This window comes from Vicugna pacos, unplaced genomic scaffold (genome assembly GCF_048564905.1).
Source record: "Vicugna pacos unplaced genomic scaffold, VicPac4 scaffold_116, whole genome shotgun sequence".
NCBI lineage: Eukaryota > Metazoa > Chordata > Mammalia > Artiodactyla > Camelidae > Vicugna > Vicugna pacos.
This window is the reverse complement of record NW_027328796.1, coordinates 126409-152803: the sequence shown is the minus strand read 5'-3', so window position 1 is coordinate 152803 and position 26395 is coordinate 126409. Positions and strand designations below refer to the sequence as shown.

Here is a 26395-nt window from a genome sequence, read left to right as displayed (position 1 = left end):
GGGAATGAACATTTCCCTGCTCTGTCCCATACACCGTGATACGCCTTTCCCTGCATAAGGAGTTCATTAGGAAGTCCCTGGCGGTGTTTCTGATGTCCTAACTTGGCATGGTGGCTGTCGGGCAGGAAGAGACGGCCTGAGCTGATAAGGTGCTGGGCCTGGGAGGCAGGTGACAGCGACTCCAGCCGCAGCTCAACCAGCGCCTCGTTCTGCCTCTCGGGGCTCAGCATCTCATCTATAAGCAAAGGGATGAGCATGTACCAGGACAGGCTGCGCAACAGAAATGAAATGAGAGCCATGTAAAGAAAGTTTCCCAGTTGCCACGTTTAAAATTTGAAACAAAGAAACAAACCAACAAACAAAAAACAAATACTAGAATGTGATTTTAAGAACAGATCTTACTTAATCTACTGTATGTAAAATACTATTATTTTGACATGTAATCAATATAGGAAGTAGAGAGATAGTTTATGTACTTTTACTAGACAAGCCTCAGCGTCTGATGTGCATTTGACCTACAGTACATCTCAGCTGAGTCCAGCCTCCTCCCCAGTGCTCCTAGCATCAGTGGCTTTGGCTACTTTATTGGACAGCAACTCCAAGGGTCCCACCATGTTCCTGGCTGTAAAGCGGGAGTAAGTGTCCACACTAACCCTAAAAGGATCTTTCTGAAATAATGGCGGATTCACTTTGAAATGTCTGGAAACCGGCGGGCTGCACCTCCCTCCCCCCTTGGCTACAAGATTGACTTCTTCCTTGCTGATCCCTTTCTGGATGTAGGGAAGCAATCCAGCACACAGCCAAGGTGGACTGGCTTCCAGGTTAACTTACCTGCTGTCTGTGTCCGTTCCCATGAAGTCCTCCATCTCAAACGGGATGCAGGGGAGGGGGATCTTGTCCCCAGAATTCTTGGGGCCACCATCCAGCCACTTGGACTTGAGCAAGATGAAGAGTGACTCAGTGAAGTCCTCGATCCTCTTCTCCACCACCCTGCAGTACTCTTAGATTGAAGGCAACGTCGGTGCGCGTCTGCTCGGCTACCTCCCCATGCTGCACAAAGACAAAAAGCTGAGAGTCATTAAGCGATGTGCCATACAGCTCCTCTGCATGTGGAGCTTCTCGAAGGCCTTGGCAGAGAGACATTCGGTAATGGTGACAAGGCCCACGACCTTGGGGTGTTTCTGGAAGACGCTCCACCGATTCTCGGGCACATAGCGGTGCCTGTAGTGGATACAGAGTGTCCACTGGGAGCCACAAGGGCTGATATGCCTAACCGAGGTGAGTAGCTGATAGATGCAAAAGAAATTCTCCTCTGAGATGATCTCTATGGATTGGACCACAACGGGACGAGTCTGGTGGTCCTCAGCACACTGCACGTAGTCAGGGATGCTCATGTTGCAGGCCCTGCCGAGAGGGGAGAGGAGATCGAGGTACATTCTCTGCTGTGTGCTACGGGCCCATCTGGGTTGCGGTGACCTGGTGTGTACCAGCCAGAAGACAAGGGAAGCCAAAGCAAATCCAAGGGTACAGTTTGTCCTCAGAGTCTGCATATGGCTACTGTAGCTCGGATCACATTACCCAGCTTTTGGTCTAGGCTTCCTGCCTCTGCAGAGAAAGGTCATTTCTTATTTTCTATTTCCAAGCACCTAGCAAGGCCCTGATGCAAAGTCACTGCTCAAAAATGCTGAATAAAGAAATGAACAAAGGAAATGCTTCCCCAACCCCCTTCAGCAGAATATAAAGAGAAGGACCACAGTAGGATCAAAAGATCTGGATTCCTATTCAATTTATTTGAACTCCTAAGCTTCATAATAATGGATAAGAAAACTTGCCTTGGGGTAGAGGGTACTGTTCATTGGTGGAGCACATGCTTAGCATGTACGAGGTCCTGGGTTCAAACCCCAGTACCTCATTTTAAAAAATCAAACAAATAAATACACCTAATTTCCCTCCTGAAAAAGTATTTTTTAATTCAAAAGTCAAAAAACACCTTGCAATTGACACAACATTGTAAACTTGACTATACTTCAATTAAAAAAAAAGCCTTGCCTTACAAGAATATATCTGGATTACGGATGTTTGAAAATGTAAAATGCATAGGGTACCACCTGCATAAAAGGAGGTGACTGTACACATGTTCTATCCCTCTTTTAAGAGTTATACTTCCTTTGGGGGGGTTATAACCTCTCAGAGCTAATTTTCTCAGATTAAAAAATATAAACATTACCTGATTCTCAGTACTGCTGAAGAATCAGATAACTCTATGAAAGCATCTGACCCACAGAGTTTACTCAATAAATGTTTGTTGAATGAATGAATAAACAAGCAAAGTGAATGCTGCTCCCTGCCACAAACCATCATAATGGTACTGCCTGGAAATCCCAAGCCCACGTTCACCCGACTCTGCATTAACAATGTGGGTGACCTGGACAGGCCTGCGTGCTTCACGAAGCCCCAGTTTAATCGTGAATAGAAATAAGGGCAATAACACAAACCTCAAATTGTTAGTGAGTCAGTAATGAATTGTACCCCAACACTGCAAGATGGAACCATTAAGAAAACTGGGCAAAGGGCCCATAGGCCCTCTCCATATAATCTCTTACTACCACATGGGAATCTACATTACATCTCAAAATTAAAAGTCTAATATTTTAAAGAGGTTATCGAGGTTAGGTGAGCTCACTGTCTCAAATAAGGAACACACAGTACAAATAGGACAATGCCCAGCCCATGAGATACACTCAGTTAACATTCCCACTGAGCCCACTAGTCCCTCCAACTTCAGAGCAAGAGGATGGGTCCTCGTGGCAACAGGCCACAGCACCTGAAGCTAACAAAGCTAATGGTGTCCACTTAAAAGAGCCCCTGTCACCACCCTTGTTCTAATTTTCTATTTGTAATTTTTTTCTTTTCATTAAATTGGAACTCCAAATTGCATAGAATTCTTACCAGATATCATGATGGCAGCCCTTCAAAACCTGACCACAGAGATCATGATGGCAGCCCTTCTTGGTGAAACAATAAAATGAAAAGCCATTTCCACAAGACCTCTGTGTAAATCTACTAGGGAACTTCATCCTGGACTGAGGAAGAGGACTGGGGAGTAGGGGGTAAACTGGGACACGGAGAAATATGGGCCACCTGTCCCACAATGGACTTTAGACTCACCCTCACCCTCCAGGAACTTCTAAATACACACAGACAGAGTGCTATGGACAAGAATTTTTTTTAAACAAATCCCTGAATCCCTAGCAGATCTTGTTTCTACCGAGACACAAATGTCTTATTTGTATAATGTTTCACAGAAGCCTTAAAATATTATCACCCCAACTTGACACATCAAGAAACTGAGGTAGAGAAGTTTATCACATTCTACAAGATTAGAGAGAGGCCACGTCAGACACCGTATTTAAATCCAAGTCCCTGCTCCGTTGCTCACACTAGAAAGTGTCACATACTGCCTCTTTCCTGCCCTCTCCCTGCAATAAATCTCTGAAGAGTCTTTTCTGTGTCACCTGCAATCAAAATCACATCAATTTTTCACAAAGAGCTATGTCACTCCTTGGAGGACATACCAAAATCTAAAGGGTTGGGTTGAGAGGAGATATTTGCATTTTCTGTTTCTCAAAGGAAACATGGCTTTAAAAGAAACTGAAAAGTATTTATCTAGCCTAAGCGCTCATTGTGCACAGAAAGAAACGGAGGCTCAGAGGAGAAGAGGAAAGGGCGTTATTAACAAATATTGCCTCAGCGCAGCACTAAGCCAGCCCTGGGCACTTCTGGGGGAGGATCTGGAAGGCCCAGGAAAATGAGTGTTAGAAAATAGAAAGAGAAGAAGAATATAAGGTCCCGTCTCTACACCACCATACCATGAATTTCCACCAAATTACCCAGTATGGGTGCAGCCAATAGTAAGGTTGTCTAAACAGGTTATTGAAACCTGGAATTCTCAACCATAGTGGAAATTGCAGCATTTACTGTGCTTTTTTCCCAGTTCAATCATCAATTCAGTGGGCATTCTGTACCAGGGACTACACGAGACCTGGAGTTCTCCCAAATAAAGATCTCTATTACCACGTGTGCAAACCACATAAAGGCAACCAGAAGAAAAGCGCCCACAGATAAGATGGAATTACTGAAACTGAAAGCAGCCAAAGAGCATATATTACTAGGAAAAATGGTGCTCCTATAAATGGACTCATGGACATAGAAAGCAAACTGTATTTAGCAGGCAGGAAAGGAGGGATTAACAGATACAAATTAGTAAATATAAAATAAATGACAAGGACCTGCTATATAACACAGGGAACTATATTCAATTTCTTGTAATGAGTTATACTAAAAACAATCTAAAACATATGTATATACATATGCATATGTTTATAACTGAATCTCTGCTGTACACCTGAAACTAACATTGTAAATTGACTACACTTAAATAAAAAATAATTTAAAAAATAAGTAAAAATAAAAGCAACGCCATTAAGAAAAAATAAAAGAACACTCTAATCCCCTTAGCTGTAGGTGGTGGAGAATTCTGGTTGTAAACACCAAGTCCACTGGATCACTCCAGCAATGGCTGTCACTCTTTCTGACCATCAGAGAGTCACTTGCTTCACTGAGGTTTCTTTTCTCTTCTGTGAAAGGCTACAGCTGCAACTAACGATGTATAGAATCTCATCATTCACAAGCCCAACAAGTAGTGAGGACTTCCCATGGGCCAGGCTCTGGACAAAGGAAAATATAGGGTCCGAAATATATTCATGGGTAGAAGAAGTTTGTGCCATAAAGACGTTAATTCTTCCTGTTTTGATAGACAGATTCATTGCAATTCTGATTAGAATTCCTACCAGATTTTTCTTGGAATGTAACAAGTGAATTTATGGTCAAGATTAGCCAAGAAATTTCTTTAGAACCACCACTGGGGAGGGGTGGATAGGTCATTAATTTCCACTGCTCTTTCTGAAGTGATAAAAACGTTCTGGAATAATAATGGTTGCACAACTGTGAATATGCTAAAAGCTGCTGAATTTTACCATTTAAATGGATGTACTTCATGGTGTGTGAACTATATCACAATAACGCTGTTATATGAAAAAATATTTCTTGACAAATATTTTTCTTTTTATACCACTAGTCTGTCCCACAATTTAAGAAAAACAAAAAACCAATACAAACCAAACTGTGCCAGGAGTTCTTTAGGACTGCAATATCCCTGGGTCTCCAAGGCCTCTGGTGATGCTGTTCCTGTTAACACACACTAGCTGGGCTGGGCTAGCTAGGGACTGTAACTATCTTTTTAAAATTGACTGTCACACGTTTCACCCTTGGAGAGGGAAGGAAGGAGGATATCACAGCTTCATGCCTTCAGCTCATTTTTAACAGAACCAAGCCCTGCTTTCACCACTGTTAATCCCTCTCACTATAAAAACACGTGACATCAACAAGCACCGCCATCATAACACCTGAAAGTGTTCAAGATACTTACCTGCGGCAGAAACACTGAGGGAGGAGACAGAAGCTTGCTCAGCACTGATGCTCCCTTTTCCCGACTCCACCAGGTGAAGCTGGGCGCTACAGCCAGAGGCTCTCAGTCCGGGGAGCAGCACACACGCCACTGAGCTGGTCCTGAGGGAGGGTGAAAGGGAAAGGAGGGCAGCCCTAGGGGGGAGGGAAAGGGGGGGTGCGGGCTGCAGCCCCGCTCGGAGGCCAGCCCCAGCCCCAGCCCAAGCCGCCCGCCCCGTCCGGGTGTGCAGACCCCGCCCGCCCGGGACACAGCCCGCCCATTGGTGGGGACGGGCAGGCGGCCGAGGAGAGGAAGCCCGGGAGGGGAGGACTCGCGGGCGGAAGAGGGGAAGCGGACGCCAGCCGCGGACTGAGGGGAGCCCGGCTGGGCCAAGAGGCGCAGGGGCACACCTGGCCCTGGACAGCTGTGGCCGGGGCGCCGGGGCAGGTGGCGCGGGCAGAGGGGTCTGGCCCGAGCAATCCAGCTGAACACACGCTGACTGGCGCCCTGGGGGGCTGTGACACGCCGACCGCCCTCCCGCAGCCGCCTCACCCCTTTCCCGATATCCCCTCACCTTGCACTTCCACAGCCAGAGGCCCCGGCCCCAGGCAGTAGCCAAAGGCCTACAGGGCGACAGAGCTGAGAAGCCATTGGGGCCGATCCCCGGCTCGGAGCTGGAGCTTCCAACCCGCGGTCCAGCTGGCAGCAACTGCGCATGCGCAGGAGGGCCAGCGATCCGCTCTGGGTCCTGAGAGGGAAGGGGAACCGAGGGAGGGAGAATAGGGGAGGAGGAGGGGAGGCGGGGAAAAGTGGAGGGAGACACATGGACAGGAGGAGCAGAGGGAAGGCAGTTATCTGGAATTGGGAGGGGAGTAACAGAGATGGGGAGAAAGCGTTTTACCTCTTGTGGCACCCCGAAGGAGGCAGCAGTCCTGCCTATACACCCTTCTCTTACCCGTCATTGCCCACAGCTCATATTTTACGTCCCTGGCCCAGCCCTCCAGCTAAGGTCTCTGCAGAAACCCTACGGGTATCATACCCGTTGCCCCCACAAGGAGCTAGGTTTACTGTTGCTCAGGGAACCAAGCACCCGCAGGTGTTGTTTCTCAGAACTACCTTGGGAAGAGTACATATTCCCCTTTTACACGCTGGGAAACAGGCAGGCACGATCTCTGCCTTAGCTCCACTGTCCCAAATGTTGGGCTGGCAGGGAGCGGGAGGTAAAATGTCAGAGCCCCAGAAGGAGCAGACTGCCTGAGTGTTGGTGTAGAGTCCCCATCCCTCCTGGGTAAACCACACCCCAACCTCGGGGAATAATCAAGGGCTCACCGTAGGCCCCTGTGTGTGGGAGAGCTGCCCTCAGTCCCAGTGTCCAACTTGCTAGGTAGGTAGAAGTGTTATTGAGTCCAAATTCATTCTCCTCAGTGCAGGACAGGCCAGTAAGTTGGGAGACCAAGTGTTGGGGCATGGAATAGCAAGTTTCTGTAGACCTAGATGGCAAACTAATGTCCTGGAAAACCATCTCCCCAAGTCACAATTCAGGCTGCTTTCCTATGTGCTTGGTTTTTGCAAACTTCTTGGTGTAGGAATTCCTTCTTGTTAGAATCCTTTGTTCTTGCAGCTATCTCCCTGGGTCAGATCCCTGTAAACCTCCAACAAAACAAACGTTATTTTCTATTCTGCAATTTGCTATCTTTTAATGAATGAAAAAATGTTAAATATCCTTAAAGGTCAGAGCTTCAGAATAAGCTCTCCTGTGTATTTCAGGCTCTAGGCAACAATTTTTTACAAGCAAGATGAAGCCTAGGAGACAGAGCATAGGGTTAAATTCAAAGGAACAGATCTAATATGGAGTCAGATTTGTTCTATTCTATTACCCGGGCAGAAGCCACTTGAGGATTTAAATCTCTTTAAGTTAAAATAACTAAAATTTTAAAGGAATTTACATACATAGGTGGGAATGTGCAAAGCATATCTGGAAAAGCACCCAAAAGATAGTAAACAGTGGCATCTCCAGACAGGGCTGAAAGAACAGAGGATGAGGGAAAACTTCTTTCACTTGTGTATTTTTGTGCTCTGTTTGAGTTTTTTTTTTTAACCTTTTGCTTGCATTTCTTTTTCAGTTAAAATAATGTGTAATGGAGCAAAGGAGTAACTAGCTTAGCAAATACAGCAGCCATGGAATCACTAAGTCATCACTTTTGATTTAAGCCAGAAACATTTATTGACTCTCTCCAATGTGCTCAGTCCTGTTTTAAGACTTCTTTTATTATAATAATAAAATAATAATTTTATTTTATTATAATAATAAAATAATAATTATTATTATTATTATTATTATACTATTATTATTTCTAGTACTATTACTATTACTATTATTACTATTATTTTATGAAATAATAACATGGTATACCTCACCCCTGCCCATGACTGGTGGAAAACCAACTGAGTTTTTCTTGTGTTGTTTTCCAAGGAGTAGAGATGAGTTTATAAACAGAACACATCTTCAGGGCAAAACAGGCAGTGTGCATTACCAGCAGGCCAGACAGCAATGAAGGGTTTTCAATTGAGGCGCAAAGAAGCTGAGAGAGAAAGCCTCAAGGACACTACAAAAAGCTGCCCAAACTGCCATCTCCATGGTACTACTGAAATAGGAAAGAACAAATCTGACTCCACATTTGATCTGTTTCTTTGACTTTAACAAAGCCAAGTTAATATGCTCCGGTCTTTTCATGGGTTATGATGTCACAGAGGAAACGGACAGGTCAACAAGGAACCACTCTGCCGTGATCACGGAGCCGGGGAAAGGGATGGGTTGCAAGATGTATGAAGCAGCCGCAACTGTGCCCGTGCTTCTAGGCAGGTATCCAAAATCGCCTCGACAAGGTGTCAAACATTTGTGCCCACGTCCTCATCAACAGACATGTATTAAAGACAAATGGAAACATATAAAAGGCCAATACCCTTGCTGGGTACACCGTCCAAAGAACAAAGTCTCAGTTTGACAACTGGCCATCTCGGTTCCATGGGATTCATTCTTGGAGAACCTTAAAAACCACTCTTCTGTCCTCAAGAATTGCTGCATATTTGTCCTATCTTTGGCTCAGGGATGCAGCACGTTCAAGTGAACTTTAATGTCTGCACAGATTTGACTGTCTTTCTCCAGGTTCATTTGTCCTTTCCAATGAGGCCTGAGCTATGTCCATCCTCCGTAAGATCTATTCCCTCCAGTGACAGTTCATTGAGCCTGCAATTAAAAGCCAAGTGAACAAGACTGTCCTCAGCTAAAAAGTTCACCCACCCTTCACTGTTTTCTTAATCTCCTCTCCTGGCTAATTGCAACAGACTAACACCTCCCTCCACCAAGATTAAAAACTATGTCATTTTGTCTCCCCAAAGAGAAAGTAAGGTCCATAATAGAGGAGACAACTACATAGTCACCTCTGAATTCGTAGCATATAGAACTGTTAATAAATAGATCTATGATTATGGCTTCTTTCCTTTAAAACCTTTCTGGTTATTTGAATGAGACCTTGGAAGGGAGGTGTTTGCTGTCCAGTATCTTGATCCACAAGACTCTGGAGGCCTTTTTCAGAATGGCTGTTCACTGATTCATTCAAAACACAACTTATCAATCAAGGAGTATCTGTGCTTTTCTGCCAGGTGTTTGTGGTCACTCTAATGCCAGAACAACTTTAAATTATATCCTTACTTTGGATTTCTTATTTTTCCCCTCTTCCAACAAAATTGACTTTCCTTAATTTCTTGCCTTGAGGAATTTTTTTTTTTCCTATTTCACCCTTTAGTAAACCAAGATCCTCAGGATGGGCTTGGCCCATAATATGATCCCCCATCCAACTCCTAGTGTCAGAGGCCTGGGGCTCACATCCTGCCCTCCTGTCAAGGCAACTGAAAATCAGTTCAGGATCAAACCAGCACCCCAGGGATTCTAAGGCTCGCATATCTCCCAGAAACCCTGCTTTCTCATTTGTCTTGGCTTCTGAGAATTTTCCCTCACTTTCTTGACAATTAGTTGTGCAGCTTGAAAGATGAGGAAGGAAGGTTTTATTTCTTAATCAGCATTTTAAGGAACTTGTGTAATGAAAGTTTTCAAGAGTTTCTAGAACCCTCCATTGCCGAGAAAGAAAACACACTAGACATTTTCTAAATTTAGCTCCCATGTGCATTTTTTCTTTGTTTTTGTTTTCTTAACTGTTAACAGACATTTTTTAATTAAAAAAAAGTAAGGCCCCAAAAAGGATAGAACACTGAAGGGGCAAACAAATTAACGGGCAAAGACAGAAAAATGATAACTACTCTACAAAGTTAATATAATACATACACTATGTATCAGATCAGCAATTCTCAGTAACAGCTAATTGAAAAATGACCATGAGGTAAAATTTCTCTCCTGTCAGGACATGGCCAACAGAAAATACAATTAAACCAACAAACTAATATCCTAAGTCTGGCGAGGTACAGAAGTCTACAAGCTAAATGTGTCTTCTTCTGGAAAAGAGGAAGACACACCAGCTCTTTTCTGTGGAGCCTGAGCCCACGGGAGGACGGTGAAGTGAGCTCTGTAAGTACCCAATTAGCAAACTGAGTGATGAATAAATAGACGTGAGCTTTGATGACAGAGGTGATACTACTATTCATTTGTCCTGTAAAGTATGACTTCCGTTCAGTGATCAATACTTCGGTGTCCTCAGGAGTTGACATTATTCGAAAATGCACAGCCTGGGCGCAGACCTCCACTTTCAGCTCGTGACACTGCACTTAGATGTCACAAGGGCACCTCCAACTCCACCTGCAAAGAGCTGACTTCACGGTGCTCCTCCAATAGCCGTCCTGCCCAGGGCCTCTGGTCGGGGGCTAAGTTCTCCGTGCCTCTCCCAACTCAGACCCATCACTCACAGATGTGAATGGACCCCTCCTTCAGGGCCCAGATATCCTCAGACACCGAGTCCCACCACCCACACCTGACCTACCAGATACTCACTGGCACTCACTCAGCACTGACTCTGTGCTGGGACCATGCTGCACACTGCAAACGTTATCTCACTGGATCTCCACAACAGTCCTGGGAATTGGGTACATCGCTGCTTCAATTGATTAGATAAATTGTTTCACTTCCTTGAGTGCGTCATTCAAACTGACACGGCTACTGAGCCACAAGCCTGGGCCTGAAAACCACTTGAAAATTGAACACTGCTACACCTCGCAGCCACCCTACTCTGACTCATCACATCACCTCCTGCCAAGCCTTCTAAATGTTTCCAAGCATTCTACAAGACAAAAGTGAACTACGAGAGCACCCCACTCTCCAACATAAAATCTGTCAATGATGGTCCGCTGCCCTTAGGAGAAAGCCCCACCAGGCCTGAGCACAGCCCAACGGCCCAGCATCCGCGTTCCCTGCGCAGCCACGCCGCCTCACCCAGTACGCAGCTCTACACGTGCCTTCTCTAGGACAGGGATGCAGACTCCGCACAACCCAGGGCTTGTCTCACTTGAACAATGATCACCTTCTTCAGTGTTCATCTTCTTCTTTGCTGACCCTCAGAAAAATGTTTTCTCATGATGAATCAATATCTTTTTCCTTATAACTTCCCATCATTGATAATGAGCTCCCCCGAAAGAGAGAAGACCTAATTGTCAGTCTCCTTATCTGTAAAGTGAGATTAACAAGGAAATATGTGAGGTTTTATGAGAAATAATATTCATGTGAGGCTGAGGGACAATTCCATCATACAATAAGCACTCAATATGTGCTTAATTAATATTAATAAGAATATATTGCATTCCAGCAACCTTCAATCAATTTTTAATGACTTTGTCCAACAGACTACTGACAAACTGTTGGACGAACCACTTTGAGCAGATCAGCACAAGCGTACTGGGATAGGTAAGCGCTGACTCCAGTTGCAGCTGCAGCCACCCAGCACTACGGGGTGGGGGCAGTTTGCTCAAGCTCTTACATGTTGCTTGAGCATTTAGTTGTCGTTATTGATTAAAGACAGGTGGGGGTTCTTTAGTCAAAGCACCTGAAACATAAATCTTCAAAGATTGATGCAAATTAGGTTTCAAGAACAACACTCTCACTAGAAATTATTTGAAAATCATAGTCTTAGCTACTCCGCACATCAAAAGGGCATGTTCTTAATGTATCTGACTAAATACACCGGAAGGGTTGTTTAAAAGAAATTACGATGAAGCCATCCTGAATAAGCTCCAGTATCATCTGCACAAAGCCCCACCCAAGGGTCTCATTTCACATTTCCACATAGGTGTTCAGGTAGCTTAACTTGGGTCTTGGTTTCTTATAACACGGGGCGGGGAATAGTTGTAGATAGATTTAAGTAGCAAATATATAACTAGGGTAATTGCTGTTAAGGAATTCTAGAAATAAGAAGATTGATATATAGTCCCACCCATAAGAAACTCAGCATGTCCAATTACAGCAGCATTAAAAATAAAATGAGGGATACATTTAACAAAAGTTTACAAGATTTGTACATTGAACTTTTTGAAGTATCACCAAAATAAATTTTAAAAGATCTACATATATGGAAGACATCCCATTTCCATGGAATGATAGACAGTATTATTAAAAATATTAAGACTCCTCAAAATGATCTACATATACAGTGGAATCCCTATCAAAATTCCAGCTGACTTCTTGCAAAAATTGAAAAACTGATCCCAAAATTAATATGGACGTGCAAGGGGCCCAGGATAGGCAAAACAACCTTGCAAAAGAAGAGAAAAGTTGGAGGACTCACTTTAAAAGGTACTAAAATGCTATAGTAATAAGTCAGTATGATGCTGGCATAAGTTTGGATAAATAAATCTATGAGACACAATAAAAACCCACGGGGAAAAACTTACATTTACAGACAGTTTTCCACTACGGGGCCAAAAACACCCCATTGAAAGAATAGTCTATTCAACAAATAGTGCAGGGACAGCTGGGTATCTGCAGGCAAAAGAATCAATCTGGAATCTGAACACCCATATTTTATATAACAAATAAAAATTAAAACAAAGTAGATCACAGACAGAAATGTAAAAATTAAACCTATAAACTTTCTAAAAGAAGACACAGTATAAATCTTTGTGGTCCTAGGATAGGCTTTGGTTTCCTGGATACAATACCAAGAGCACAAGTGATAGAAGAAAAAAGCAGATAAACTGGACTTCATCAAAATTAAAACCCTTTTCTTACAAAAGACATCATCAAGAAAGTCAAATGACAGGGGAAATGGGTATCTCAAGTCAGAGAGTGCGTGCTTAGCAAGAAAAATAAAATAAATCATTACATCTAACTACCTCCCCTGTAAAGAAATTGTTTTAATGTTTAAAAAATATAAAGTGAAAGACAATGTGCAGAATAGAAGAACAATTTTGCAAAACATTTATCTAATAAGAGAGTAGCATCCAGGATATATAACGAATTCTTACAACTGAACAATACAATAAAACAGACCCAATTTTTAAATTTACCACGAATTTAGATACATATACAAATGGCCAATAAGCATATGAAAAGATGCTCAACATCACTAGACAAATCAAAATTAAAATGAGATCTCATTTTACACCCACTAGGATGGTTATTACCAAATCATGGACAATAACAAATGTCATTCAGGAGGCAGAGAAACCTCATATGCGGCCAGGGGAAAGGGACAATTGTGCAACTTCTTTGGAGAAGTCTGGTATTTCCTCAAAAGCTTAGAGTTATATGGCTCAGCAATTCCACTCCTATATGTAGAGTCATCCCTCAATACCCTTGGGTGGTTGGTTTCAGGAACCCCACACCCTGGATACCATAATCCAAGGATGTTCGAGTCCCTTTACAATCAGCCATCTGGATCCATGTAGTGGAAACTACAGATATGGAGGGCCAACTGTACAGAAAACAGAATGAAAACATATTCTCATAAAAATTTCACATCAATATTCATAGCAGTATCATTCAGAGTAGCCAAAAGTTACTAACAATATCCATCCATCAATGAACGGATAAACACATTTACCAAGAATAGGCCCACAAACTTTTGGTCATTGAAACTTTGACAAAGGAGGTGAGAACATACAATGGATTAAAGACAGCCTCTTCAGCAAATGGTGCAGGGAAAACTGCACAGCTGCATGTAAATCAATGAAGTTAGACTACTCCCTCACAGCATACACAAAAATGAATTCAAAATGTGTTAAAGACTTAAACATGTAGACAAGACACTATAAACCTCTTAGAAGCAACCATAGGCAAAACATGTGACATACATCTCAGCAATGTTTTCCTAGAGCAGTCTACTCAAGCAATAGAAAAACAACCAAAAATATACAAGAGGGCTCTAATTAAACTTACAAACATTTGCACAGCTATGGAAACAGTAAGCAAAACAAAAAGACAACCAACCTATGGAATGGGAGAAAATATTTGCAATAAATGAAACTGCTAGGGGCTTAATTCCCAGAATATGTAAACAGCTTTTACACTTAATAAGAAAGAAAAACAAACAATTCAATTCAAAAATTGGCAGAAGTCCTAAAGAAACATTTCTCCAATGAAGACGCACAAATGACCAGTAGGCACATGAAAAAATGTTCAATATCATTATCAGAGAAATGCAAATCAAAACTGCAATCAAATATCACCTCTCACCAGTCAGAATAGCCATCATTCAGAAGTTCACAGACAATAAATACTGGAGAGGCTGCGGAGAATTGGGAACCCTCCTACACTGTGGTGGGAATGCAGTTTGGTGGAGCCATTGTGGAAAAATTATACAGGTTCATCAAAGACAAAACCTTGACCTCCCAGATGACCCAGCAATCCCACTCCTGGGCATATATCCAGAAGGAACCCTAATTAAAAAAGACACCTACACCCCAATGTTCACAGCAGCACTATTTACAATAGCAAGACATGGAAACAACCGAAATGTCCACTGACAGATGGCTGGATAAAGAGGTTGTAGCATATTTGTCCAATAGACTACTATTCAGCCATAAAATAATAATAAAATAATGCCATTTGCAGCAACATCAATGGACCTGGAGAATGTCATTCTAAGTGAAGTAAGCCAGAAAGAGAAAGGAAAATACCACATGAGATTGCTGACATGTGGAATCACAAAAAAAAAAAAAAAGAAAGAAACAAAAAGATAAATTTCTCTACAGAACAGAAACAGACAGAGTCACAGGAACCAAACTCTGGTTACCAGAGGGGGGAGGGTGTGGGAAGGAATAAATTGGGAGTTCAAGATTTGCAGTTACTGAGTATGTAAAGAATAAACAGCAAGTTTATACTGTATAGCACAGGAGAATATATTTAATATCTTATAGTAACTTATGTTTAAAAACAGTATGAAAATGAATGCCGGTATGTTCCTTTTTAACTGAAGTCTTGTGCTGTAGACAAGAAACTGACACAACATTATAAACTGACTAGACTTCAATGAAAATATTTTTAAATAGACTAAAACCAAAAAAAATGGAAAAGGATATTATCAAAAAAAAGAATAAAGTACTGATTCAGGCTACAATATGGATGAACCTTGAAATTTTATGCTAAAATAAGCCAGACACAGAAAGCCAAATAGTGCCCTTTAAGGTGAACTGTATCTAAGCGTTTATTGTACTACTCCTGTAAATTTTCCAGAGGTTTGAAATCTATCAATATCAAAATAAAATGTATTATGCATTAAAAACTTAAAACGCTTCCTCACAGGAGGGCTTTAATTATTAAATGCAGAAACGCATATAAAGCTCTTGGAAAAACAATTTGCACGTCCACACACAGTCACTGCTGTCACTGCCACTCAGAGGGTGGTGCCAGCGCTGATGAGAGCTGCCTCCACTCGCTCCCCTGCAGAAAGGAGTGAAGGCCTGAGCTCTGCCATGCAGGGTGAGCGTGAACCTGAGTCATACACAGCCACGTTCCAGACTCTGCGTTACCCAACTTTCTTATACAAACTGCAACATGTAATGTAAACACGCTAGAGGGATGTATCTTACAACACAGGGAATACAGACAATGTTTTACAGTAACTATAAATGGAGCATCTATTGTACACCTGAAACTAATATCATATTTTAAATCAGCTATATCTCTATAAAAAATTAAAAAATATTTTTAAAATGTTATCACTTTAATATTCAAATCGGTTTTTAAGTAAATACTAAACAGCTTAGAATATATAAAAGCATTTAATTGTGCTGTTTGTTTGCATATTTACATTCAGCCTCTTGCTAAAAGAGAATTTAAACAATTTTTTTAAACACAGCTTAACAACCATAACAACAAAAAGGCAAAACGGAGAGTGAAGAGAAAATGGAGATTCAATACTTAAATGAAACCAGGGGGAGATAAACTCATAAAAATGGATTCCATGAAGTCAGGGCAAGTGTTAAAGGCCGACTACAAATTCAGCTGTAAGATTCTTGGCAGCTAAAGCAAAAAGAAAATGATGAAGGGGCGGGTGGTAGAGCATGTGCTTAGCGTGCACAGGGTCCTGGGTTCAAGCCCCAGGGCCTCCACTAACAGATAAATACATCTAATTACCTTCCCACCAAAAGAACCCCAAAGAAAAGAAAAAGAGAAATTTCTTTCCCAAAAAACCCTGATATTAAATTTGGGTTAAATACTTAAAAACAGATAAAAAGAAAAATAAAAAAGATAAGTGACACTGTGAAGGAAAACCCCAGCTGGGCTAACAAGCTAAGTCACAAATCTAAGTGTGATAATGTCGGTTTACTGATCTAAGTCTTGCTGAGCTACTTGGTAAACCTGAAGTTTAGTGTCAGTTTAATGGGCTAATAAGCTAACACGTAAATCCAAGGACAACAATTGTCAGTAACGGGATCTGTTCCAAATTGATAAGCTTCAGTGTACTGATTCCTTGCTTTTTGTTGTTTGAGCCTTATTGGCTAATAGCCCCATACTTGTAATTAACCCTATAAAACCTCATGTGCACGTCTTGGAGGTGCTCAGAGCTTTGGAAAAGAAGCCCCTCTGAGCGTGTCAGCATAATAAATCTCAGTACTACAACCCTGTGAGTTATACTTGTTTCTTGGCTTGCCTGTTGTTTCTATAACAACACAAGCGATAATGCCCGTGAGATAAATCTGCGGAGGTTGCTGTCAGGTTCCCATGTCTCACGTAGGAAAATCTGAAACATTTTTCTCACCATTCAGGGTCATCATAAGCCCACCTCACACCTCCCGCAGTTAAATGCAAGAGCACAGGTAGGGCCAGACCTTTGCTGTCTCTGTGTCATCACAGTGAGACAGGATGGAAGGGGGAAGAGCACAGCCATTCAAGGAAGGCCACAGCAATTAACATCAAAATGTTAAAGGATTCAACCCCCAATAGGCCTTGAGGCTCAGGATGAAGAGATTTAACTTCTAGCAGATCTTGAGCTTCAGTAAACATCCATTGTATTAGTAACTTGGTCAATAACATGCCCCAGGCAACATGGCAGTCCCAATGATAGCCACAAAAGGTCAAAGGGTGGGAAATGGCCAACTCCCTGGGAATCCCAGCGCCTTACCCTAAGGCTGGTCCTTCTACTTATTAGCATATGAAACAACCAAGCCCAAGAAAACAAGCAACACAGCGCCACCTCGCGGTCACCACTCTCTCTCCCTCTTTGGGGAAGGCCCTCAATCTGTGGAGTGTGTACCTACTTCTAATATGAGCATCAAACCCCCACACCTCATGACGTTTCTCTAGCATTTCAATGTATCTCTCTGAATAAATCTACCTTTACTCAACACTGGCTTGCTCTTGAATTCTTTACTGCATGAAGTTAAGGAACAAAATCTGGTGGGGCACATCCCAGGGGCTCAATGAAAGCCTGGGACACAGCCCTTCTCATGCCCAACGTTTTTTATTCTTGTATCAACAGGACTGGGCTGTGAAGGGAGGTCTGAGGCCACAGCTAAGGGACAGAAGCAGCCTCCAGGGCTCCAATTGGTGGGCAGTCTCTCCCCCAGCATGGGTCTTGGGGTCTGCCCGGTTCTCTGTGTTTCTCTGTTGTGCTGACTCCCCAGACATACAGCGTACTCCTAGGCTTGTCCCCACAAAACCCTTCTCTCCAAAATACAAGCACATCATGTCACAATCCTCTTGTTCAACAAGGAAATGTTCAGCCCACTTTTTTCCTCCCCAATAAAGTACCCAACTGTCCTCGCTCCCATCACACCACTATTTTCTTTGTGAGAACTCTGCACTCGCCACACCCCATCCTGAACACAGGTGCCTTACTGGCTGTGATTGAGATGTTTCTTTCTCACACAGCCTGCGTCCTTTCACTTTCCCCTTGTTACCTTAAAAAAGCATTTCCTGAGTCACTCACCCCTCTGATTCTGAACTAACAAAGTGCTGAGGTTGCAGTCACTATATGCATACATCCCAGTTTTGGCTAGGTTTCCATCACAAGATCTTCATTAAGGAGCTGCATCAAGAAGTTTAAAGAGGCTATTCTTACATCTGAGTGGAGGAGCCTGCAAAAAGTTGAATGGCTTTGAAGAGAGAGTTAACTAGGGACAAAGAAGTTGCAGGTCCTAGTCAAAAGTGTCATGAGGCAAAATGTTCTCCCAAGGCTCAGTGTGGCTTATGAACACGGAGTCGGCGGGGAGGAGGTGACAGGCAGTGAGTAGGGTGAGTGATACGGGTTACGCTCCCCCAGCTGGGGAAGAAAAGGTTTTTTCCAGTTTTCCAAACAATTTCTTACTACCTTTTTCTATTATTGTCACATACTATTTCCAACGAATTAAGCATATCAATGTCAGTCATTTGGGCCACTTGGGAGAAGCTACACGATGCCATTCACAGGGCTGGGACATGACAGCCACACCAGTCTAGATTGAAAGAACAGTCGGGGTATTTGCAAGGTAATCACGGGCATGCAGCAAACTCCCCAGCTTCAATGACCTCATCTCAATGCTGGGGCCAAGAAAACTACCAAGCAAAGTGCGTGATGATTATGGCCAACATCTGTTTACTAGGTAAGTGCCCGTGAAAGCTGCCGCTTAATGGGGAATGAGTACGATCAACGAGGCCCTGTCTACCTGGCCACACGCGCCCTGCCTTCCTGCCTTGGTGCAGCAGCAGAAATTGTTTAGCTGAGATGAACACCCCCAGAGCAGCCTCGACGGGAAAGCTCCCAGCTCTGCACGGCGAGACGTGTTCCTTTCCTTCTCAGAGCTGATCACAATTTGCTGTCGTTTGTTTTTATGTTTATCCCTTTTGTAACTGTCTCTCCTTCGGAGTTTTTGCTCAAGCAGAACAGGGCCAGATGTGTCTTGCGGCCTGCCGGATACTCTGGGCAGGGAAACAGCCGACTCCATATCTGGCTCTGGTGCTGAACAGAGAGGGCAGAAGGCCCAGGGGGCCATGCTGAACCGAGGCCTCTGCACCCAAAATTATGGTCTGATTTTGGGCAAATTATACAGTCTTTTTACCATGAGATTCCTCATCTGTCCATGAAAATAACTGTCCATGGCACATAGAATTACAAGGATTATAGGAAATCACCAAATTCATAACCTAGCCAAGGGGCTACAAGTGCATCCTCAACAGACAAATGCTGCCTTTACGGCTCTGACACATGCTAAGCGGGGCGGCCCCACACAGTGAACACTGCTAAGTGCCAGTGGGTTAAGTGCTTCATGTGTGCTATAATACTCTTTAGATCTTACAACAATCCCAGGGTGAAACGAATGTTATGCCCATTTCACAGATTCACCAACAGGTTAAGAGATTTTGAATTCTATTTCAAGGCCCTATGGTGAAGAAATGGCAATTTAAACCGGAATCTGGGCCCAGGCCTTGGCTCCATCTCTCTCCAATCCACCTGACCACTTGCCTTTGAATTCCACCTCTCCAATACACAAGTTTCAGCCGGCCAGCTCTTAAATGCAATTTGTGCAGTTTGTCAATGTTGGTTAATTACCATAAACTGTTCTCAGAAACCACTACAGTAATGAAAGGTGGACTTAAGGAATTCTGCATTGCGTTCTCCTGCAATGTGCAGGATCCCTTTCCTACACCTCCAAATCCAAGTGTATGCTTCCTCCCTGTTTATGTTTGCACACGGCTTATTAAAGCAGAAGGTACCTGCAGTAATTCCATCTCGGTTGCTTTCCAAGGTTGCAGATTATCCATAATCAGTCTGTGAACGAAAATACTACAATGTGAATGAGAATACTGCAACCATGACAGTAAACAAAGAATACTGAAACCAAGTCATTAAAGGCTGCCGCCACCCCCCAGCTAGGACAGGCCTGCAGACCAGCTGCTACAGCAACTCACAATGGTGTCGTCTGAGCAGACTCAGAATAAGAAAGGACAGGCTACTGGCCCGAGATAGCTAGGTGCTTGTCTAAAAAATGAATTCAGTGAGTCCAAATATTTGCTTCCTCTCACACATACAAAAGTACTAAATTCATGAACTTGAGATACCTGGCTTTCTTTAGATAACAAGCAATCTTTTATTGTTCCAACAACCTGGTCTTTGTTGTAAAGCTCCTATATATCCTAGCTCTGCCTGAACCTCTTGGGAGCAGTCCCTCAGAGAGTTCTGACAGGCTGTCATCCCGGCTCGAGTCCTCCCGCCAAATGAAACATAACTCTTAACTTTTAGGCTGCACATGTATTTCAGTCAACAGTTTTGGACACCATGAAGCACCACAGCAGATTTCTCTCCACCTGAACTCTCCAAGTAACCGGAGCCTTGGTACCAGCAGTGGCCCTTTGTGCCCATCCACCTCCTCGGGGAGTCCAGATGAATTTGGGTGAGTCTCTCGTGGTTCTCGGATCTCACATATTGGTTGATGATCCTAAGTTTATCTGGCGGTGTATCCAGGTACGTGGCCCTCCAGTTGAAAGAACCTGAGGTGAATTACCCACCCAGTGGAGACATATTGGGTGGGGCCTGGTTGAAAGATAACAGGAAATATCCACCTTGAGGATATGTCCAAAGTGGGGCTGGTGGAAACATATGAGGAAAATACTCACCCAGTGGAGACATCCTGAGTGAGTCCAAGTTGAAAGACACTGGGTTCAGGACTGAGTGGTTAGGTAAGAGTCTGGACTAATATTTTCCTCAATTTGGTTACCTACATTGAATTTTTCAGGATAAAAGTAAAACTCTTATGAGGAAACTTTCAACTCCAAAATTCGGACCATCCTCCTGGCTGGTAACAGCTTTCTCGGGTGACAGAGAATCTTCCAGGAGTGGTAGACACAAAGACTTCATGACACAGAGTTGTCCCTGTGGGAAATCTTACTAGCAAATTTATTCTGAGAACCCGACCTTACAATGGGGAATAGAACTTTCAAAAAAAAAATAAAGAACAGAAAAGAAAAGAAAAAGAAATGACAGATTGCCAGTCTCCAACTATTACCCCAGCCAGGTTTATGTACATACAAAATTTACAACATTAATTGGGAATAAGAAAAAAAAAACTCACTCTGAAAATAACTAACCAGGCCTGATAAAAACATTTTTTGGCATTCTGAACTTATAAAAACAAAATCCCCTTTAGGGGTAACTTGGATTTCTCTTCCTGTGTCCTTGAAATGTAAATGTTTTATCTTTCTCTGGGTGTTTTAAGTGTGTGTATGTATGTTTATGTATGTTTAGTTTATTTTTTAAAGGAAACCTTGGACTCCACCATACAAAAGTTTCAAGTATTGTGTACATATGGTGGCCACGCAAATAAATTGGGATTCTAAGCAATTCTTTGATAGTACCAATTTTCAGATATTTTGCCATCTTAAACTTTGTTGCATCAGCCTGGACCACAAAGGCTTTTAGCTTTTGGAGAGTAAACCTTTGAATTTTATTTAGGCAACACCCCGACTCTCATGTGGAAGGGCCTCTTCATCTTATTGGTTTAAAATCACTATATATATATTATATTTGTATATAAATTGACGGCCATATGATGGATTTTTTAATTTGGAAAACTTTTTAATTGGTGAAAGTTTAAAGAGATCTCATTATAAACAGTTGTTTTATGGTTTCTATTAAAATCAAGTTTAAATGTAGAAAAATATATCTAATGGTTAACCTAAGAACTTAGTTAAAAAAATAAAACTGGTTTGAAAAGCTACGTTTGTGTTTTTCCTTTCTAATAAATGTTTCTAGATATGCTAATAAAAACTTAGAATTATTAATGTTAATTAGGTTGAATAACTGGAAAAATGATTGTAAAAATGTCGAAAAAAAAATTAAGTGGCTTATCCCAAAAGGATAAATATTTTTATATGGTTATTTTGAATCAAATACATAAAATGGACATTTTTGGATTTACATACAGGGTTTTGATACTACACAACGTAAAGTTAAAAAAAAAAGGGCCAAAGAGTTCACCTACTCCCCCCCAAGACTAAAGTTCAAACAAGCCCATTTTACTTACCACAGTTTGAAATATATGTATATATAGACTGAAATACTTGATCAATAATTGGGATAACAGACCAATTAATGAAATTAAAAACTGAGAAGTGCCTAAGCTCTTTGGCTGAAACTTGGGCATCTTAGAGACTTCTATAAAATTATATACAATGCACACACACACAAAAAAAGGTTTCTGGCACTCCTTCTAGAAATAAGAATTATTGATTAAACTTAATAAATATAAAAATTAAAGGTATAAGATTTAATAAAATTGAGATAAAAGTTTGTGAAATTGGTATATTTAAATGGTCTTTATACAAAACTTTTGCTTATGTTGTGGGATACATATGTTTAAGAGGAAAAACACTTCCCCTTCTTGGTATTATAAGGCTAGGCACATATCTGTCCCTCTGAAAATATTAATTGAACAAATTAAAATAAACCAATATAGTTACATAAGCCGTCCAATATAATGTAAAACTAAAAACTAATTTGAGTGGCTAATAAAAAAATACAGGTTTACCCTGGGTTTAACTTATAACACAAGGAAAAGAGATCTTACTAAATGCCTTATGCAAGTTTTGGAAGACATATTTAAGTAAGCCTTAATGTTTGAAAACATGGAATTCTTTGTTTACAGCTCTTCTCACTGATACAAAAATGCCATTTAAGGAGATAAAATACGGCATGGGTGAGAGAGCAGTTCTCTGGGGACCTGGAAGACAGTGTCTTTGTCTTGCACATCAGAAATATAAATACAACAAACAGTGACCTAGGACTGAGTCTAATTAGCTCAACGAAATAAACCTTAAGGCCAAGAAATTTTTGGCATATTAGAACTCAGAACTCTGAAGGGTCCTTCAGCCTTTGTGAAGAAATTTTAACTGTCTGTTTCATAAATAGTAAGCCTTAGTGATTTGAGCAAGCAAATTCAGCTTACTCCAACTATTATTATACCTATCTTATAAGTAAGTTTTAAAGTGAAGCTATGAGATCTCTAGCTTTTTTCTGATTATAAGCCTGTGTACACATTATAGAAGTGAGATATTTCTACTGCTAAAGAAAAAAAATTCAAAGTCATAGAGCTCTGCTTAATTGACGTAAAAATATAAGAGCTTAAACATTAAGTATTTTTAAAATAACAACTGAACAAATTGACTTTCAGCGTCATGTGAAATGGAAAATATTCAATATTAAGATAATATTTGATATTGTTTAGTTTAAGTATGTTCTAATTAATATAGACATCTTTAAAGTCATCAATATTATGTATAATACCTTTACTGTACCTAGGTTTAATGAAAGTCAAATAAGATCCTGTTATATATGTTGCAGATTTGTCAAAAAAAAAAATAAAAGTAATGTGCTGTGGTAAAATTTTAAGTAAATTAAATGCAAATGAGATGAGAGCTTTGGGTAAATATTTAAAATATATTTTTAAAATGTATGTTTAAGATAATCTCTAAGTGTTTGGTATCTTTAAATTCTAGTGGTGTGCTAAATTAAGTTAAATGACAAGATTTTATTAAATAGCTATGCCATTTTCAGATAAAATAACATTGAAATACGAATTACTTAACATTTGACTTCCTCTTACAGTGAAACTAAAGGTATATAGAAATATTAATAAATGGTTGGTGCCACACTGAAATAGTCTCTATTAGTAAGGGAATGATCTCAGTATCCTAGGAAAGTAATATAAATGCGTAAAGGAAGATGTAAGAATGCAATAATACTTTGTTAATGAAAAATAGTGACTTTCTCCTGAAGCTGGTTACCTCTGAATGGAAGACAAAATAAGGGACACACTAATATAAGTATAGAAAGCTGTGGAATTCTTGTGGAAAAGGAACCCTGAGGGAAGAGTTTTGTACATGGTCAGAATTGGCTAAGTTTAGAAACAAATTGGGCAACGTAAATGAATCTTAGAAGTTAGCTGGAACAAGATTAGATTTGGTTTTCTCTCTGTTAAGAGGAAAAAATTTTCTTAAAATATTAATCCACCTTCAGTAACAGATTGTAAAACTTCTTATACCACTTAGCTGATCTGTTCTGCCTTTACATTTGACATATTTTCTTGTTAATGAATTAGTACTACTTTACAGTGATCTATATGTTTATCTGATCAAGTGTTCTGAAATCTTTCACAAAGCTCCCCAAATATAAAATTCTAATTAATTAAATAAAAATTAATTTAATTAATTAAAATTCTTTTAATCTCCAGTTAAGTTTGGGATGCTACAGAAGGCCCCTGAAACATCCCAAAGAGAGATTTTTAACTATAAAGTTTCATTTGGCATTTTAAATAACATGGAATTGTCAAATGAATCATAAAACTTCTAAGGTTATATTGAATGAGAAATATTATTAATATAGGTATTGTAGAAATTACATGGACTCCCTAAAATTCTGGCATATCTGAAATGTTACCAGTGATAATTATGGGTATAGTGAACAGGTTTCTTTATTGATTATAGTGTAACGGTGTTTAACCATGCTTTTAAATTTTTGTCATTTATAGACAGTTAATTGTTTTCTTCTGATGGTTTTGCAAAATGCTTTCTCTTCAAGGAGATTTACTGATTTCTAATAAATTTCAAACTACAGCACTGAACTAAACTGGGTAAGAAATTTTAAAGTTCTAATGAAAACTCTCATTAAAAGAATTAGTTACATGGGACTGGTTAACCTGCTGAATATGGTTATAATTTTTGATATTGTTTGAAATACTACTGGCTTTTAACCTGTTTCCCAGACGTAAAGAATCTCGTCTCCTTAAGCTAGTTATGGTTCACAGCAATTTGATAAATTATACCTATGTAATCACACTTGGAACACTTATCTTTTCTCTCTATCTGATCCCTCAAGAGACTAAAAACACTTAGGTCCCCAGTGGCTCTATCAAACAAATTAGGGAGATCATCTCCTAACAGATATAGGAGTATAAAGATATTTTAAGGATTTTAAAGAGAAAAGAATTTACCTAAATCTGTAAGGCAGAAACCCATGAAAAGCCTTGACGTGGCTTTCTTGGCCTTAGCAAACCTTAACATTCTACCCTGAGACTCCGTATTAAAACTTCCAACACAGCCAATTTAAAAAAGCCTATATGATCAAATAATCAGACCTAAGTTGTAAAAAATTAATCTTGATTTGGCTATATTTGAGAAAACTGAGGGTAACTTAAGAGAGAAAATAAATTATATTTTAGTGGATATTAAATTCTAGTTTTGTTAATTGAGGTCCATATTTACTAAGACACTTCCCAGATCATTCCTTGCTGTTATGTCACATTACTGTACGGTTTAATTGAATTATGAAAAAGATACTCTAGGTTTGTTTCTGAAGCTCAGAAATCTATCCTTGGGTAAAGTTCCAATGCCCCATGACCTGCAGCCAGGGGTTATACATACTGCAACAGGCATGACTTAAAGAACTGTCTCCAACCTGAATGGAAGGACCCTTTTTCAGGTACTCTTTACCAGACCATACACACCAAAGCTGAAGGAAACGGAGTCTCCGATTCATTTCCTATCTGAAACATCCCCTGCACTGCACTGGCCTATCGAGTGCTGCTCCCCTGAAAACAATGCCCAAATGGAGAAAAAGCTACCAGACCAGGATGAGAAGAAGATGACATCTGAGCTAGACAGCTGACCCAAGACACCGGACCAGGACTGTATACCAATTACATTGATAATTTCTCCAACCTTTGATTATGAACTACTCCACTTGTTAAGTTTATGATAAATTACCTATGTCTAGTACTTCTGTGTTACCTTGGTGGGTTTCCCTACTCCAAGGCTCTAATTAGATAGCCCTCAGAAACGTTATTCTAAAAAGAATTTATAGTTCTGTTTAGGCCACTGTTGATCTTACAAGGTGGGAGATTTCAACTGGCCAATTAATACCTGCTCTGACCCTGACCATAAATATGAACTTTCTCATAGGATCAAACTCAGAAACACAAGCAAAATTTTAACCCAAAAATACAACTTCTCGACTATTAAATTCTTACTCGTGACTTTATTAACGTTACTAGCTGTATTACTTATATCCTGTCTATTTTATAAAATTGTTGTCTGTTACAATTCCCAATGTGTAACTAGGCCCACAAGATTGATGATGGCTAAACATCTTGAAGAAACAGATAAAATTTATAACCCTGAATAAAATAAATATAATAGTGTGATTCTAGGTATGGGAATGAGCAAAGATGGGTAAACACTTTCTGTATCATAATAGAGTAGTAAGACAGGTGATCCAGAGAACTTTTAGTATCAACAGGGCCTGACAAAAAAAAACTAACACCTTGAATGGCAACTCAGAAGATTCTTCACCTGAACTAGGAATGAGCCATCCTAGCACCGTGGGACAAAATTGGTCATGAAATTTCTCTCAAAATATTGGTCGAATTTAGGACCAAGTGGGAGCACTGTGAATGAAAATACTACAATGTGCATGAAAA

At 40.8% G+C, this 26395-nt stretch overlaps 1 protein-coding gene across 1 annotated transcript in view; it reads right to left on the bottom strand.

The window, feature by feature from the left end:
• The window catches only part of LOC140694982 (uncharacterized), a 151108-nt gene that overhangs the window by 84423 nt on the left and 40290 nt on the right, over positions 1-26395 (bottom strand). The window contains exon 11 of the mRNA XM_072957975.1: positions 6081-6361. Coding sequence (XP_072814076.1) covers positions 6081-6361 — 281 coding nt within the window. The remainder of the gene's footprint in view (positions 1-6080; positions 6362-26395) is intronic.